The sequence below is a fragment of the Harpegnathos saltator genome, unplaced genomic scaffold (assembly GCF_003227715.2).
Source record: "Harpegnathos saltator strain DR-91 unplaced genomic scaffold, Hsal_v8.6 scaffold170, whole genome shotgun sequence".
NCBI classification, from domain to species: Eukaryota; Metazoa; Arthropoda; class Insecta; order Hymenoptera; family Formicidae; genus Harpegnathos; species Harpegnathos saltator.
Window position 1 is genome coordinate 324,858 of NW_020229951.1, and position 18,464 is coordinate 343,321.

Consider the following 18,464-nt stretch of genomic DNA (forward strand, 5'->3'; position numbering starts at 1 on the left):
ACGCGGCCTGAATAGGCCTTCGGTCTTTTCGCACCTCCACACCCGGGGACTTAACTTTAAAAACCGACGGCTAAATAATGTATATCACGGCGGCGAGAGCGAGCGGTAAAACAGTTATAAAAACACCGGCAACTACGTTAGGATCAATTATTTAAGATGTACAGCTCCGTAAAGAGAGAGTAGACCAGTCGTAAAGGGGGCGGAAGAAAGTAGTGCTCCTAGGATGGGTCTGACGCGACGGGAGGGCGAGGAAAGGTGAGAGAGAGAGAGAGAGAGAGAGAGAGGGGGGGGAGGGAGAGGGAGAGGAGGGAAAAGGCGGAAGCCGTCGCGGGAGTTATAAAGGTTGCAGTTAAAAGTTCCCTGAATTATCAGGGGATTGACTAACCGGAGACACAGCTGACGGCTATTTTGAAATGGCGACGCGTCGAAATTTCAATTCCGCGATCCGCGCTCGACGGACGCACGCCGAGCCGCGTCCCGTTCTAATTCCCCCGGATCTCCTCAACCGATCCTCAAACGAGCCGACTTAATTATTTATCGCAGACTGAATCTGCCCGTTTTATCTGTGCGTTTCTTCTGGCGCTTTTGGCGCGTTCGAGACTGGAGACGAGCTGCTCGCGGGGCAGCCTTCGTCTCGCGGAGGAGACTTGAAAAGGTGTTTTGTAAAAGGGAAACGCACGAGTATATTTATCACGTTACATTAACAAGTGTCGCAACTGCAACAAGGAAGCGAAACTAGGATACAGAACACTTGAGGCCGAGAGTGCCGAGAGTTGTGAAGCGCAGTCTGTAGCGCACGCCTCTCTCGCTCACTTCTGTTGTCCCTGATGTCATGACACGTTGGGAAATATCATGTAGTCGTCCTGCTGATCCGTTCTCATCGACTCTGTCGAGCCGCTCTCGCACATGGACGTGAGTCTGTCGAGGTCGGCCGAGGTGATGTAGAAATTCGTCTCGGACGGATTGTAGCTGTCGTGAATGAATTTCGGCAAGTTGTTCGAGAGAACGTACAACCTGCGAGACATGTCGTCGAGAACCACATCTTGAGGGAACACCAGCGTCTTGTTGTTCCGCGCCACTAATTCTGCAAGTGATACACAATCATCATTGCGTGTATAAAGCCGAAAAGACTTGCCGAGACGGACTCGGATCGTTCGCTCCACTCGTTAACTCGTCGATCACGATTGCCTCTCGCGACTGCCGGCGCGAGAGACGCGTGCAAGAGAGATCTCGCAGCTGCGATTACTTTGTAATGTCCGCGTCGGAGTGCACTTTGGAGACATCTCTGACGAGACTCGCGAACTACATCTTTATTATAAGCCGCGTGTGATTCGACACTTTGTCGAATGATACAAATGACACGGGCTTTTAACAACTTATCGAGCAGCCTCAGTACTTATTGAGTATTTTCGGAATATATGATGCGGCAAAAGAGCGATAAATGATTTCGCCGGTTAACCATGTTTTCACATGTAGACGAGCGCGCTCGCACAAGCGGAGCTCGTGAATATTTCACCGCGTAATACTTACTGAATGTTTCCGGAGTTAATTCGGTTTTGGTATCCCAGCATGCGATACCGTTTCTGCTCGGCTGAGTGAAATAGTCAATACACGTTTCCGGATCGATGACGGAGGACGGCCCTTGACTGAGCGCTCCTTTGTTACCAACCACGCGGAAATTGTGAAACTCGCTCGATTTCCTCAGCGTGCTGTCCTGCAGAACATCCGTCGACACGGAGAACTCGGTGATGCCGGACATGGAGTGGAAGTAGAGCGTCCGGTAGCCGTCCGAACGGACCGGCGACAGCGACAGCCCGAAGACTCCGTCGCTCCACTGGTAGTTGTAGCCGCTGATGTTGTAATCACCTGTGCAACAACAAATGCGTGAAATATGGGGTGTTTTCGGGGGATATTGAGATCAGAGCGAGTGAGATCTGAATCCGAGAGAATAGAACATATCACCCCCGTATATACTAATATATTCTACACTAGGAAAAATGTATTGTTGCGTGAACCAAAATTTTGTTGTGACAACAAAGTAATAATTTGGTTAAAATATGCCCAACAAAACTGTTTAGTTCCTGCGAACGAATATCTTGTTTGATTACGGTTTGTTCGTATAACGTAATACTTTTGTTTGTAGCGACCAAAAAGCTTCGACTATATGAATTTTGTTAAAAATACTATAATTTTTTTCTTAATATATAAAATCTAAATTTTAGTCCACAGAAAGACAAAATAGTACCCCTCGGGTATTATTTTAGTTTATGTAAAATAATATTTCGTTATTATGTAATTTTTATGGATGAAATTACTAAAATGCCTAATATTTATATATGAAGTCTAAGAACGAAATCATTTGGTTCAGAAAATCAAGTTTAATTGAGACAACTAAATATATTTTGTTATATAAAACAAGATATTTGGTTGCTATTAAAAAATGCCTCAACTAAAGTTAGAGTTTTGTTAGAGATACTAAATCTTTTTTCCTAGTGTATGGCTGCTCTTGCTCTGCTCTGTCCTGTCTAACATGCACACGAGTGAGTGAAACTAATATGGCCGTCTAAGAATCATAGAAAAGAAAAAAGGTAATTAATCAAAATTAAACTATAACTTTTGATTGAATTTTAAATTTTTGTAAGTAAATATTGTTCATATATTGTTTATAGTATTTCAATATATCCAATAAGCCAAGAAGGTGAGGATAGAGTATATGTTGGGAGGTAATCTTTCAGAAAAATTTTAAAGCTGTATATAATAGAGATAATATTTTGCTGAACAACACAGAGTAGTAGAATATCTACTAATATCTCTGTAACAAAATATCTCTATAAATATCTCTATAAATATCTCTGTAAATATCTATATAGAGCTTTAAAATTTTTCCGAAAGAAAGTTACCTCCCAACATACACTCTACACTAGGAAAAATGTATTGTTGCGTGAACCAAAATTTGGTTGTGACAACAAAGTAATAATTTGGTTAAAATATGCCCGACAAAACTGTTTAGTTGCTGTAAACAAATGTCTTGTTTGATTACGGTTTGTTCGTATAACGTAATACTTTTGTTTGTAGCAACCAAGAAGCTTTAACTATATGAATTTTGTTAAACACTATAATTTTTTCTTAATGTATAAAAATCTAAATTTTAATGCACAGAAAGACAAAATAGTATCCATTGGGCATTATTTTAGTTTGTGTAAAATAATATTTCGTTATTATGTAATTTTTATGGATAAAATAACTAAAATGCTTAATTTTTATATATGAAGTCCAGAGAGCAAAATCATTTGGTCCACAGAGCAGAAAAATGTACTTAGTTGAAACAGCTAAATATTTTGTTATATGAAACAAGATATTTGGTTGCTATTGAAAAATGCCTCAACTAAAGTTAGAGTTTCGTTAGAGATATTAAATTTTTTTTCCTAGTGTATGCTCACCTTCTTGGCTTATTGGATATATTGAAATACTATAAGCAATATATGAACAATATTTGCTTGCAAAAATTTTAAATTCAATCAAAAGTTATAATAAAGTTTAATTTTGATTAATTACCTCTTTCCTTCTCTGTGATTCTTAAACAGAGCAAGAGCAGCCATAGAATATATTAGTATAGATGGGGGGATATGTTCTATTCTCTCGGATTCAGATCTCACTCGCTCTGATCTCAATATTGTAAACACCCATGATTTCAAAGGTCGAATCCGCTTCCGTCGCGCCGCGCCGTGAAGGCAGGCGCGGCGGAGATGATTGAACTTCTACTTTGGGACTGGACACATTACTATTCAACGGGTCGAAATGGAAGTAGTGATGATTAATCCGCCAAGAATCGTCCTTCTCCCAGCTGTACACCACAATCCCGTACTCGCTCAAGTCGCTCATATACGCGTACGCTTTGTCGCATTGTCCGGGCGGCACGTCCACCGCGAGGTCGGCGATAAAGGTGTCAGGCTTCACGTCCGTGTCCTTCAGGGTGTATTTACGGATAATCTGCAACAGGTGCTCATATGATCATTGCACCGGCGGCGGCGATCTTACTTGGCGAGCGCGGAATCATCACGAAGGTGAGAAGGTACGAGCTCGTTACCTCGTCTGTTTTCAAGTCGATCACGATGAGCCTCATCGGTCGCACGACCTTCGAGTCTCCCAGAATATCGTCCACTCCCGTGTCGAGGCCCCACATGCGATCGCAGGAATCGATTCTGAGACGGAAGATGCTCACGAGACCATCGGGCGTATGGATGTTGTTCGTCTTGAAATCGGGGTACGGGTCTAACATTGGACTGGCTGTGTGATGTATTAAATACGCATGAATTAATTACACGCCTTCCGGCGAGACAATATATTCATCTCATATTTTCGAGTTTCTCGACAAACAACTCATATTCATGTCCGACCGTGTCGACTTGGTATTTATTTTCTGTCAAAGTGTTAAGTGCGAACTCCGATAATTCGGCACGAGCGAACTAAACCACTCGGCGAAGTATCACCAAGTGTATATTTCACTCACGCGAGCTATCGTCCATGGAGAAGCTGTTCACGGTAGCCAAGACTCCGCGCTTCCACCGCGGCACGGTGACAAATATTTTTTTATGCCAAACTGCCAGGCCCAGTGGCATATTATTCTCTGGAACGTAATCGCCCGAAGCTATAAACTCGTTTTGGATGCTGTCGTTTGGCAGTTTGTATTCGACCTGTTTCCACGAGTAAACGGTATCGAAGGTGTGGCCAGTTGTTGCCACGGCCAGAGAGACCACCAACGACAGTAAGTGGAGCATATCTGCAAGACGAAGATCGATATTCTCGGTTAGACAACAGATGATCAATGTTGCGACAATTCTGTATTGTAAAATGTTATCGCGTGAAACGCGTCACACACAGTGCATAATATTATATCAAATATATTTTAAGAAAGAATGAAAAGAAACGGAGTTGCATCCAACAATCGAAATTGAGAAGACTCGATCCGCTCGAGGAAAATTATTATACGGAAGACACTTGAACTCGATCGCTACGATTGTATAAGCAGAAAAATATCTGCTGCAAATGTTTCAGCGAGACCTCTTTATGGTCTAAAAATTACACAAATCTGCAGCACCGGTATGAGCAAAAATAACGATAAACCGATTACGAGGAACAAGATGATGAGATGGATAATAACGGACCTTGGCATATATGTAAATTTTATGTGTAATGATGTAATAGTGATCTAAAATTATTCACCCGCGCACAACACGTTCGTGGTTTTATTCGTGTATATTCGTGTATCGCCACCGCTGATTATCGACGAAACGGCAAAAAATATCTCAGATATTACCTCTTTTCTGTATATGATTTCACGTTTTATGTCACAAGCGCTATCCTTCCCGAATCAAAGATAAAATATCATCGACATTTTTCCCGAGTAATCAACAATCATGAATCGCCGATATAACGCGGCGAGTTGGCCACACACAATGCCATTGACTGAAAGATCCTAGTTGCTATCACTAAATCTTAAGACTACTGTGTCGGTCTACGTATTAATTATGATTCCATTGTGTAGATGAAGATATCGAGAGGCTGCTAAAGTAATTGAATGTAATCGCAAACTGAGTCATACAACTTTAATTAGTTTTTAATATTTTCTTCTTTTTCGTCAATATATTGAAAGATCTCGAGAGAATGACCACGATTATTATTATAGGAATATGCGGACAATTTTTACAGAATTTCCGGAAAATACACAGAGATATTTCGCTTGCATTTTTAAATCTAATCTTCTTAAGCTCTCAAAGAGCGAGATAGAGATGGAGAGAACGTTTCTTGCTTCCTGCACGTTTGAACACGAATTGCCAAGTTCTTAGAACTATTTGCGCGAGTTATTATGTCCATAAAGTTGATTATAATTCTCCTAACTGTTTACGTCGCATTGTTACCAAAACACATGGCGAGAGAATGGCGTTTTAGGAAAAAAAACAGCACGAAGGCCATAAGAGAGTCTATCTCTCACGAAGGTCACACGAAATCTTTGTTTTTTTACGTCCGACGTTAATGTGATTGCAGTTATGTAACCGCTGATTACTTATGACGATGTTACTTATGACGATCGCCTTGATTTATTGGCTGCATTATTTTCGAATGATATAAAAAAAATTAGTACTCATGTCAAAGGATACAAATCGAGGTCATTAGTCATTGTTCATAACACAAATGCGCGATAATTATATACATATGAATATTATATTGTGCTATTTTCTGTCAATTTGTTTCGACACAAAGAATGCGATACGTCGAACAAGTATCGATAATAATTAATCTCGCCGTATAAATATTAATAGATGGAAAGTCTCGAGGTTCAAGCTATTAATCCAAGGACAAATTCCCAATGCTCCGAATTTACGCAAGGAGGAGATTACCTTAATTCAAGATTGGTGTGTGTGTGTGTGTGTGATACTCACTGTTTGAACTGGACTGGTCTGCCCCGGGAAGGTACAAAACGGAATGACGCTGTAATACACCGTGTTGTAGGCTTTTATACACAACACATTCTTCCAGGTGTACGTGTGCTGGTGGCGTCTGTGATGAAAAAGCATGCAAATCCGGTATTGGATGAAGCACACGGATAAAACGCCAGAAAAAATCTACACGCGTTACCTACGCGATTTTATGCAAGATATTTGAGAGTAATAATTCATAGGTTTTAGATTTTTAACAGCACAAAAGTAACGGACGTACCAAAATTTGTACGACGTAAAAATGGCGATGGCCGATGGCGCAGCATTTTCAAAATGAAATATTCCGAAAAGTTTTCTTTAAAAATAATATTTTTGTGTTACATTTTCCGGCGCAAAGCAAACGGCGCAGTAGCATCTTCATTAGGACTACGAAGTCTGAAATGATACCATCCGCGACCGGCGGAAGTGCTTTCAATATGGCCCGCCATGCGTGACAATCATACGCACGTTTATTCGACGAATAATTGCGTTTGATCATAATAATAGTGGGCGCATGTCGTGTTTATTAATACATGCCTGCGAATTATCGTGTGAACGACCACGCTTTTACTCCATTCCAATTATTTTCTTTACATATGGCTTTATGTAAAAATTTCGTGCCGTAGTATAACGTATCTTAACACTGACATAAATCACGCTAAGCTAAGCATAAACCTCGAAATAAAGCAAACGCACAAATGTTTCTGCGAAAGCTTTATCTTACAAAGAAGCGCACAATAATAATCTCTCTAATGTTTCTTTTGATGAACCTTTAATACCCTTTAAATTACTAATCAAAATCTAGAATAGGGAATGCCTGCCTCACACACGAATGCCTCACAGATAATATTAAAAAAGTAAATCATCCCTTTAAAAAAATTTGTTTTTTTTTCTTTTTAAACAAATTGCGCTTAAACAAGGAAAAAAATAAATAAAAAAAATTATAATTCCAGACTTGTATATTTTATAACGATGTTTTAGAAATTTTCTAAAATGTAATGTTTTTTAAATATATCTCATCACTGAGATATTTTATATCGGATCCAACAAAAAAAATGTACATATATATATATATATATATATACACACACACAAGAGGAAGAGGATATATCACAAAAAGTTATTTCTCAAAAATTAGCCGAGTTCTGCTTACTACTATTACTCTGTCTATCGCAGAAACGATCAGCTATTATCTAATTCTCTTCCTTCTTAGCAGCTATGAGTCATTCATTTCTTCAATCGCGATAGTACAAACTCGTACAAAGCGAAAGATGAGCCTTTATGTAATACTACAGTGTTAGGTATTTATGTGTACGTTGGTAATGTTAATTGCTCCATCATCAATAATTATGCGATTGTCTGTCTCGTGCCCAAAGACTATATTTAATTCCCGGATCAAAAGATTATATAGACATGATTTGCGCAACAAGCGTGACAATCGTTAATTATTTATTAACGGCTCGTTCATACGAACTTACACACACATCGGTGGTGGTCGTCTCGCTGCTTAGCAATGTCAGATCGAATCGCAGGACAAACGCGTAAGCAGCACTTCTGAGAATTACATATCTATGTCACCTCTGAGATTTGTTTTTCGGAAAAGTGCGAAAGACAAATCTCCTTGTAGCAATCACTACCTGTAAAGCAACGTGTGAAGCAACTCGCGACAACTGCGCGACATGCTTCACGTCATCTGTAAAATGTTCAATCGCTGCTTATCATTGGCGTGGTTGTCACACAAAGCAGTATTATAATATTTGTAAGTAAAATTGCGCGTGTCGAAAACCAATTCGTGGGATCACGTCGAGTGCGTTGAATTTGTAAAGCAAAGAAAAAAGTATTTCTCTTTTTTACAAAAAGACATTCTATATTCGTACACATCCAATTGAGTTTTACAAAGTAGTAGTATTTTTGTAACTTGGCAGTATGAAAAATATTTTTCCTAAAAGCTCCTCGATGTCTCGATTAGTACTTTTCAAACATATCTGTGTGAATCTCAGAAAACACCGATACACACAGTCTTATACGTAATATATAACAACCTACAACTTCTTTTGCTTCTCTAAATGTCGTCTTTCAATGATGATGTTATGGGAAACGCGAGTCGCAAACGTGAGGAGGTGATATTAGCCGCGCTATCTTGCTCTCCTTGTGTTACGGAACTGCGGTGCTATTCTTTAACTCGTTATTGGAATTAACGAATTAAAGTGTCGTTAACTCCAATAACGAGTCACAGAATCGCACCACTGACACGATAAATACAATCGCTCCATAATCACCGCGAGATTGAACGTCGCTCGTCTTTATGTTAGCCCGTCAACGATAACACTTGCGCCACGCGGTCATGGTTTGTTGTGACTGCTCGGAGATAAAAAGTGAAGGAGCGGTCGTGGCGGCGCGCGGGCGTTCAGCGCTCAGAACGCCGCTTCCTCTTCGGCGTCTGCGTCTCTCCCCTTCGCCTTGCATTTCCTGCGAACGAAGAAAGGTCGCGATATGATTCTCATGAATCGCGCGGTACATTCCAATGCCCGCGTCCGTAAAACTCCAGCCCGCGGTGCATCTCACTCACTTGCCAAACTCCTCTCCGTCCTGAAGCGTCTCCGGCAAGGTGCATCCGGCAGTTTCGGGTAATAACAGACACAGCGCGGCTGCAATTAGCGGCGAGAGGCCGAACACGACCAGCGGCAGCCACGCTTTAATGCTGCTCTGAAATGCAACGTCCGAAGGTAATAATCTGGAAAAGGAGATTGGCAGTTTGCGCGAGTCTCCGCGATGGCGATATCTATATATATGTACATTCGACGGTCACTTTTTTCTTTTCTTCACGAGAGACGGTTAATAGTAATAAACAACCTGTTCATGCGACACGACACCGACGACGACGGCTCGATTTCATGCTGAACGTACGTGAGCAGAAATCCGAACAGCATCTCGCCCCTGGTCTCTATAAATTTGCGATCGTGAACGATAATCAATTAATACGGCAACTCACCAAGGACACCACGAAGGGCGCCACGATGGAGCCTAGCCGGGCGAACATGCTGCTCGCGCCGACTCCGATGTTCCTCACGACTGTGGGGAACAGTTCTCCGGAGAAAAGGTAGGCCGTCATAAACGATACCGACGTACCGACGATACCGAAACTCGCCAACAGCAGCCTCACCCACGCGCTATCTACGGCAAAGGTGCGACTGGTAAATTCAGGCTGTCTCGATTGACAATCCGTCCAATTTGAAAGGTCCCGTTGTAAGTCGCATATTTTAACATGGCGATCGTTTACGACACGCACACACACACACACACACACAACGCGCTGGTCTCTCACCGTTTAGCACGGCGATCAAGAGGAGACAGGAGACGCCGGCGATGAGGTTGCTGTAAATCAGGGTGACCCGCCGACCGAATTTGTTCATCGTCCACCAACCGACGAAGCAACCGGGAAGCTGTATGACACCGGACACCGCGAAGTTGATGAAAATATCGCCGCCAACCTGGCCGATGTACTGCGACATGCCGAACAGGACCACTCCGCAAACGATCCAGTTGAAGAAGATCGACAGTGACTTGACGCGCATGTTCGGCGTGCGAAACAGATCCAAAAACGAGGGCTTATGGTCCAGCGCGGATTTCTTGAAATTCTGGAATTCAAGCGAATTGGGGCGAATTAACGTGGACTGTAACGCGCTCATGCTTGACTGAACTGATTAACCGACCGGTGTGTTGGCAGCGATTCAGCTCGACGGGGGAGGGGAGGGGGGGGAATAATCGTCGCGCTCTTCTCTCACCTGCTGCAAACAATGTTTCCTGACCACTTCGGGGATGTCGACGTTCTTCACTTTGTTGATATTGGCCGCCTTCTGCAGGATTTTGCAGGCCGCTCTCTGTTTTCCTACGGCTATCAACCACCTAGGCGACTCGGGCACCAGCCACCAGTAACTTAAACAGACAATAGACGGAAGGGTGATGGCGATCTGCAGATGTCGCCAGTGTCGAAACCAGAACGCGAGTCCCGCCAGCGACATGTGACCCAGGCAGTAGGGAATTTGGTAAAAGAAGTTGATGGCGGCTCGCCACTCTGTACCTATTATTTCCATACCTGAAAAGATACGCGATTAAAGGAGGTACACCGACATGAGCCGAAGCATCGAGTACTGGTAAGTTCCGCCGTAGCAAGATCTACATCGTACGCTGAGGAGGGAAATTGCGTCACTCTTACGGACATTACGATCTTGCGAAATAATTGATCGTAGCCTTTCGTCTTGGGCAAACTCGAGCGATGATTGATATCGTAGACTTACAAATAACGAAACTAGTGACTATCATGCCTCCAGTGGCCAAGGCACTCAGGAACTTCATCAGCAAGAGCGCTTGAAACCAAGGAACTATGGCGCACCCGATCCCCGACAGCAGTTGAAGAACCACGGAAGCCATCAGCGGCATTTTCCTGCCGTACCTGCAAGTTACCACCTGTACTTTTTAATCTTCTCCTCCCCGCCTCCTCCTCCACCTCCTCCTTCCCCTCCCAGCCCCTTCTTAATAACCGCGCGTTTATTCATTCAAGGCTTTTTAATTTATTCAAGGGTTATTAATTGTACATGCGCCCTCGCAAGCGGTTATTAATTCAACATGCGTCTAACTGACGTGACCGATGCACTTGCCTGTCCGCCAAACTGCCGAAGATTATGTTACCGAGGAGCACGCCGAACATGAGAATCGACTGCTGTATGTTCGCATAGTGAGTCCGGTCGCAGACTAAATTCCACTGCAACGAAAATAAGCCTCGCAATAACGACAATGCACGCAATGTCGTTCTTACGATAATGCTCCGTAATTGTTTTGTCAGCGAAATGTGCTAATAGCGCCCGCAGCAATTGCTTCGCTGCAAAGCGCGGCAACGTCCGTTAATTACGTTACCGTATAGTGCAAATACAGCTCGCGACGCGCACAGAGAGAGAGAGAGAGAGAGAGAGAGAGAGAGAGAACTCTGCGAGCGCGTGCAAGCACGCGTGTGGATATTTTTTTCCCCCCTTTTCTTTTCCCCTTACTTCGAAAATCGAGCGCTCGTCTCCGAGCAGTTTCCCGACTCGCGACGCGCGAGCGTCATCCTTCGCGCTCACCTGCGAGATGATGGTTTCGGAAAAGATACTTCGATCATACGTCCATTCCGTGCACTCGACCAGCGTGCCGTTAACATCGACCGCGCACTGGTCTTCGGAGTCCGTGGTGGCGGGCACCGTGCAATTATAATCCTGCTGCGGCGCCATGAAGACGATCGCCAATTGATGCCAGGCTACCGGAAATTTCACCAGGGATATCGCCAGGCAGACGAAGATCTGCCACCTGCCGAGGTCGCCGATTGCGGTCTGCACGGCGTCGATGTTCCCGTCAGCGTCGACATGCTCGTCCTTACCGTTGGACACTCCTTTGACGTTCACGTTCGCTGCAACCCAAAGGGACGTCCTTTTCGCGTCAGCCGGATAATAAATTAGATATATTGGATCCTATTCATTAGGAGCCCTTGGATCTGTCGTGTCTCTGCGTCTCTGCCGTGACTTCGACTTCCATCGATACCGGGGCAAAAGCGAGAACACGTCTCGGCTTCGCTTGAATCGCGCCAAGTCTGCAGCGAGCGGATTGTCGTGAAAAGCGTAAATGTCAAAGCGACACTTACCTCGTGAATATTATAACGAGTCGTTAGTGCTGAACGAAGCGGCACTTCGCGTTCTTTTATCGCGTCTTCTGTGCGTTACGATCACGTTACGTGATCACCCATCGATGACTTAATTTCGACTTTCTCGCGCGACACCGCCGAGGAAAAGACGGCGACCTTAGTAGTTTCCGCTCGTTCAACGGCAAACTTCCTCGCCTTTGTTACTTTCGTTTCCCTTTTCCACGCGCGCGTTGTCATCTTCGCGGCAATCATTACGCGCGTGTGAATTAGCAATTGCGCAAGCGCGGACATCGGCTAGCGAATGTACCTGGAAAGCCTTGCCCTGTCGCGACTACGACTTTTTACCCCCTTTTTTTTTTTGTGAAATTAAGAGAGTCGAGACTCGACGGTCGGCGGCGACTCGCAGCGCTCGCGGGTGTTTCATCGCCGAGATGAGTCCTCGATCGCGCTGCGGATGACAATTCGACGACAAGAGCGACGCTTGAAGAGAGACGCAGGCGTTTGCCGGCGGTAAATGACGATGAAACCAGTTCGTGGGAGAAAAAATGTTAGACAGTGCACGGGGACCATAAAACGGGGGCGCGCTAACCTCGAGACATCGAGAAAACAACCTTCGGCTGCGCGCTCGGGCGCTCCAATTTACATCGGCATTCTTCTCCGCGATGCCGCGGAGAGGTCAGTGTCGCGCCTTTCATGCGCCTCTTTCGCACTTGACGCTGTAATTTATTCGCCGGCCATTGTTATACGCACGTGCGCCACGGGACGAGAGTAGGGAGTGTTTTTTCACGGATTTCGCGCCGATTGTCCGCCGAGTCCGAGCGCGGGTAGATCGTCATTCGTCGCGGCTTGCCGAATTTGCATATTGCACTCGCGCGCGCTCGAAAGCTCTCGACGCGAAGCGCCGGTAATTTCGCGACGAACGAATGTTGGTCTCGATCGCCGTGCGCGATCGCGACGTCGCAAAACATACCGTACTCGTCGATTCTCGTATTCTTCATAGTACTCTCGCTCGCTTCCGCTTCCATTTTCTTCCGCACTCCGTCCAGAAAGATCTGCAACACGGATGGTGACCGCTGACGACGTGGAATAATAATAAATCGCATCGCGAACGTATCGATGAGAGACGAGCGTTTGGCAATCGAATGCGCACGGCGGATTATTCGCTCCGTTCAGAGAAAAGCCAAGGTCGCAACTCGAATATACTCGATAAAGCACCCCCCCCCCCCTTGACCTTTCTCTTTTCTTTCTCTTTAGCGCCAATCGACACGTGACTTCCGACACACCTCCGAGCTCGCCCTTATCCGCGCGGATTTGCTCGCGCGTCGCGTCGACAAAATTCCACTCTCCACTCTCCGGAGAAAATGGCCCTCCATTTTCGCCATTTCTCGCGGTTATCATTTATACGGCGCGACACACTGTTACCGCGCGCTACTGAACTTCTCTATAACTCCGCCGAAACTTCACTCCGCCGGACATTTCCCCTTTTTTCTTCCCGCCAAGTGTCAGGATGATCCTCTGGAAATCGCGTCCCGTCTGCACACGTGCAGTTTTTATCCGCGCATTCCCGAACAGAACAGAGCGGGGAACGATCAGCCGCCGATAACTTCGCCTCGAGGGTTAAATAGCGTGTCGATTAATGAGAATCTATATCGATTCGCGCTTACGGGAATCAAACTCGGATATCCGGCCGGCTTGAGAGAAGAATCTCCCTCCCCCTCTTCCTCTTTCTCTCTATCCCCTGTCTCTCTCTCTCTCTCTCTCTCTCTCTCTCTCTCTGTCTCTCCCGCTTCTGGCGCAGCGTCACATACGCGTTGCGAGTTACGATCTGGAAAATGCACTTGTTCGCGCTCTCGCGTTTAGCTCGTGCCAGAAACTGACGAGTAAAGAGTCTTTCGAACAGTGTTCTCCGAGCCGCGGCCACCGCACCGCACCGCACCAGAGGAGGGATGCTGGCGCCAAGCATCGCTCGTCGAGACGCGCCTCTACGTAGAAGTGTAGAAAAACGTGTACCTGGGAAGGGGCCCTACTGCAACCTGCAACCTGCAATTCAACGGCTAAGACGACGGGAGGCAGTGTTTTCCGAGAACGGGTCGGCCATGAAGACCGTCGAGATACGGGTCGAATTTTTTCTCGGTGAAATTTGCGCTTAAATGGAGCGAGCTCGGCGGTGCTCCAGTTGCTCGAAATGCGAAACGACGAGAAGGATACGGAACGATGAAAAAGATATTCTCTCTGTCTGCTCGAGTGAAATCGTCATCTCTGACGAGGATGGTTGAAGAATGCATGCTCGCGAATGGTTCCTCAAGGATATTAAGACTCGATTGGCCGATGCCGGGAAGGCCGATTGCGCTCATCGTCGAAAAGGGGAAACACGGCGATGAGAGGGACGTGACTCGAGGATCGAAAGATCGGAGAAAGCATTCGACGTAGGAACTGAAGTACGAGCGCGCGACGGTCCCCAATGTGGATTTCGCCGAATATTCAATTCTTCCGGCGGTTCCGCGCCGCCCGGGAGCGGGGTTGCTGCGCCGCTGCGCCTCATCTTGGGCTCCACGTCGGAGCATCGCGCGCGCTCCACTTTACTGTTGCACATGTAAATGCGCCGCTACAGCGCAGTAACGCATTTCTCCATTAACCCCAATTAAATCGGTCCCTTAAAAATACACACCGCCGAACGTCGAACGGTATGCGCTGCGATGCGCATCAGCGTTTCCACGTGTGCATCAAGTGGCTTGATTGCCGTAAATTTGTTGACTCGGGGCCAGGGTATTAGTTATTAGGAGGAACGACTTAACCAGCATTCTCACTTCTCGTCTTTCTCGAGCGGCCACGATTCAATTAGTCAGCCGGCCTCCGCGCGAGCCGCTCGGGTCTCGCGATCGCTTCCGAAGCGCGTTCGTTCACACTGGGTCTTACTTCCGATCTCGCTTCCGTTCGATTCTCGCACCGACTTCATTTCTGCCCTGACGACGACGGACGACGACGACGACGACGGACGACGATCGCCGTCCGCGCGCGCGAGTACGAACCGTGCGCGAAACACTTTGCGAGTGCGAGACTTTGAAAGTCTGCACTTCGCCACAGACCGGCTCATTTAGCCGAATTATTATCTTTAACCTTATCGGCCAACATTCGAAAATACAACTGAAATAGATACGCCGTTGCGATTTTACGTTACTCACACTTGCGCTATTTTCTATGCTCGCTTCGACTGCGGAATCGACTCCATGTGCCTCGCGCGTCACACTCGCAAAAATGTCATTGCGATCGCGACGATGCGTACGCATCCGACGACGGTGTTATCTTCCTGCCTTCCTTCGTTTCTTTTTCCTCCCTTTTTCCCTGAAAACGACGTCGCACCTCAGAGAGCCCGCGCCGCCGAGACTCCAAATCCATGCGAGTTCATCTAGATAAGATACGTGGTCTTTGTCATGTTTATAATTTACATAAACATGACAGATGCCTTGCGTCTCTTCTTCTTTATCGCCGTCATATATTATTCACGGACGAGATACAGATTCGTATCAGATGTCTCTATTAATCCAACAAGAAGCAAGCTTCGCCTCGGTAATTGTCGCTTAATCAGCAGTGCAATTGACACATTTGCATGTTTCCCGCGCGATGGAAAACCGAGGTTTCGCTTCCCTCCGCGAGTTATCGCGTATCGTGAGTCACGCGAACGAGGAAAACTAGGGGGAAAAAAGCGCCGAATAAACGAAAATTGCCGAATACGATATACATATATATATATATATATATATATATATCAGTGGCACGCGGCGCAATTATCGTTGATAGCGACAAATGCTTGATGACCGCAAAGTTTCGAAATCATTCGTGCAGCCAGGATACGAGTTTATGTAATAAAGACCGAATTGCCTCCGGTTAAACGTCGTTAGACACCTCGGTCCTCTGGAGCAGAGTACGCAGCTACAACTTGGCTTAACAATTTTCCTTCCGCGATATTACACACAGCGCGGACACACCGCGTAAAATCGCGCGCGTCGCGAGGAGCGCGGCGGGGATCGATTTCGAACAACGTATTTCTATATTACGGGGGGCGGATAGTTTTATCCGAGTGTTTCTCCACTACAGTCGCCGTTAAATATTTCAGCAAGTTTTACTATACAGTACATTGAGGTGAGGTCGTTGCGGATTCTCCCGGTATATGTTGTATTCTCGCGCGTATCTTCCTGATTAACCGAGCTCTCGCCTCCCACCCGCCCCGCCTCCGACAGAATTTCGTTCCTTCTGTCGTGAGGAACAAAGAAGCGCGCGATTGCGCGTAATAAAAGTATACGCGTGCTCCAATAATCGCAGCCTTTGAGAGTACACTTTGTTTCCTCGCTTGCCACGAAAGCCACTGACGAAAACGCAAACTATCATCATTCGCGGCACGCTTCTTGACTGACAGCGGGTTCTCAGCAAGATTCTGGTCGATAAGAGAACCGCTGACGGTAACGACCGTCGAACGCTGCGATGATGGCGAAGGACGCCTGACGCTCGAGCACCATCTTCCTTCGCGGCGCGCTAACAAAATCAACGAAACGTTGCGCAACGGGGGGAATGGAATATTGAAGGAGGAATTTCCAGAAACTCTTGGCTCCAATTTTCTTTTTTTGCGCATTAATTCGGCTCCGATTCAGCCTCCGTTTATTTTACGTTTTGTTGCGATGGAAATTCTGTTATATCGATCCTCGAATAACAGGGCGAATGCAACTGTGCGCTAGGAAACAACCGGATGAAATATTTATGGAACTATAATTGGCTCGGCCGGCGAATCTATTTTGCATGTTTCCCATAATTTTCCTCCAGATTTCATGACTCCTTTGTTCGCCGAGGTGTTTCCTTTGTATCGACTGCAGATACACCGTTTGCGATACAGGATGGAAAGCTCCGCTGTGCAAGCATGAGCAATTTTTCATCCGCGAACATTTGTCGCGAAATTACAAAGAGAAATTTGTGGTTGTTGAACTTTGCAACTCTGCCGACGAGAGTGGAGGAATGTGTGTCTAATTAATACGAGCGCGCTTATCTGTATCGGTTAAACACTAGGCGAGAGGTCAGATAAATTGCAGAATCATTCCGCTATTCAGCGTGGAACGCTATTTTTCGCAAAACTGAAGAAAGCCGCCGCCCACGGCCGTTCACGGCAAGTGAGCCGATAAAATGTAACATAACGAAATAAAGTTTTAACGTGTTCATTTGGACCGAACATTCGGCCATTCACTTTTTTCACGCCATGTACGGTCGTATGGTGGAAATAATTTTTCAACACCGAGGAAGAAAAATACGCGCTTGTGGGGGAAGGATTTTACTTCGCGACGCAGTATGAAAATTACCCGCGCCCGCCGTGTAACTTTGATCGCGCTCTTTGATCGCCAAGCTACCGATTCTGATTTCGACGTAATTAAAATAGTCAAAGGCACGCTTGCATATCCCGGGACTAATTAACAAGAGACGTACCAGCAACTCTCGCGCGAGGAAGTAAACGGACATTGACTCCTCCAGTCAGCAGTCCTCGCGTTGCTCCTGTCGCGCGGCGCCAGCTCCTGATCGTTGCAAACCTAACAAAAAGAAAAGGATATCTGCCAAGGTTGAAAATACGGGCCGCAATTACTATTTGTACCTTGAACGGTGATAACCAGATGCATAATAAACGGTTGCATGTCCGTTGCGAAGACGTGTCTCCGTGTCTCCCACTCTCTCTCTCTCTCTCTCTCTCTCTCTCTCTCTCTCTCTCGCTCTCTCTTCTTGAACTACGCAGCTTGTCTTAGGCAAGCTGAAGAACGTCAGTGACGCGCGAGCGTGGAAAGTGAATGAAGCAACTGACGGCTGAGACGTGACGCGCGAGATCACAGCTCGTCCGAAAAATGTGGCCGCTTGCGCTCGTGACAACCTTGGCATTGAGTGGCGCCGTGGCGGAGACAGTGAATCTACGCCAACACGTATGTAGATGCTGCTATATAGCTGCTATATAGCACATAATCGCAACATCCGTTCGACTGTGCATTCTTACGAGACGTGCAGATCTGCACTTCCTCCTTCAAACGCCGCTAAAATCACGCGAAAGTCCCGCGTCGTCCTCGAGTGAACGCGCGGCACAAGTCGAAGGTGGGAGACACGGGGTGCTCGTTCGCGAGATCTCCATCTGCTTTTTTCACACATTTTGATCCTCTGTATTTTAAGGGGACTGGAGAGTCAGATCGCTGAAAAATCGTGCTTGTTTTTGATAATATTTTGCGACGAACTGAATAAATGCGCAAAGAATGAAAATTTTAGATGTAAAAATTTTGTTTATTAACATGTAAATATAC

The 18,464-nt window shown here is 45.8% G+C and overlaps 2 protein-coding genes across 2 annotated transcripts; both read right to left on the minus strand.

Moving 5' to 3' along the window:
• Positions 1–647: 647 nt before the first annotated feature.
• Positions 648–6,635, minus strand: Y-f (yellow-f). The gene is made up of 6 exons (XM_025297134.1): positions 6,441–6,635; positions 4,511–4,780; positions 4,088–4,287; positions 3,783–3,990; positions 1,531–1,866; positions 648–1,084 (listed from the first exon to the last, which is right to left on the minus strand). The coding sequence occupies exons 2-6, from the start codon at positions 4,776–4,778 to the stop codon at positions 831–833; spliced, it is 1,266 nt and encodes a 421-aa protein (XP_025152919.1). The 5' UTR covers positions 4,779–4,780; positions 6,441–6,635; the 3' UTR covers positions 648–830.
• A 2,406-nt stretch (positions 6,636–9,041) lies between these two features.
• Positions 9,042–15,496, minus strand: LOC105180763 (organic cation transporter protein). The gene is made up of 9 exons (XM_025297135.1): positions 15,330–15,496; positions 13,118–13,199; positions 11,594–11,916; positions 11,135–11,238; positions 10,775–10,929; positions 10,262–10,572; positions 9,802–10,114; positions 9,469–9,650; positions 9,042–9,182 (listed from the first exon to the last, which is right to left on the minus strand). Exons 1-9 carry the CDS (start codon positions 15,432–15,434, stop codon positions 9,042–9,044), a joined length of 1,716 nt encoding a protein of 571 aa, XP_025152920.1. The 5' UTR covers positions 15,435–15,496.
• Between the last annotated feature and the right edge of the window lie 2,968 nt (positions 15,497–18,464).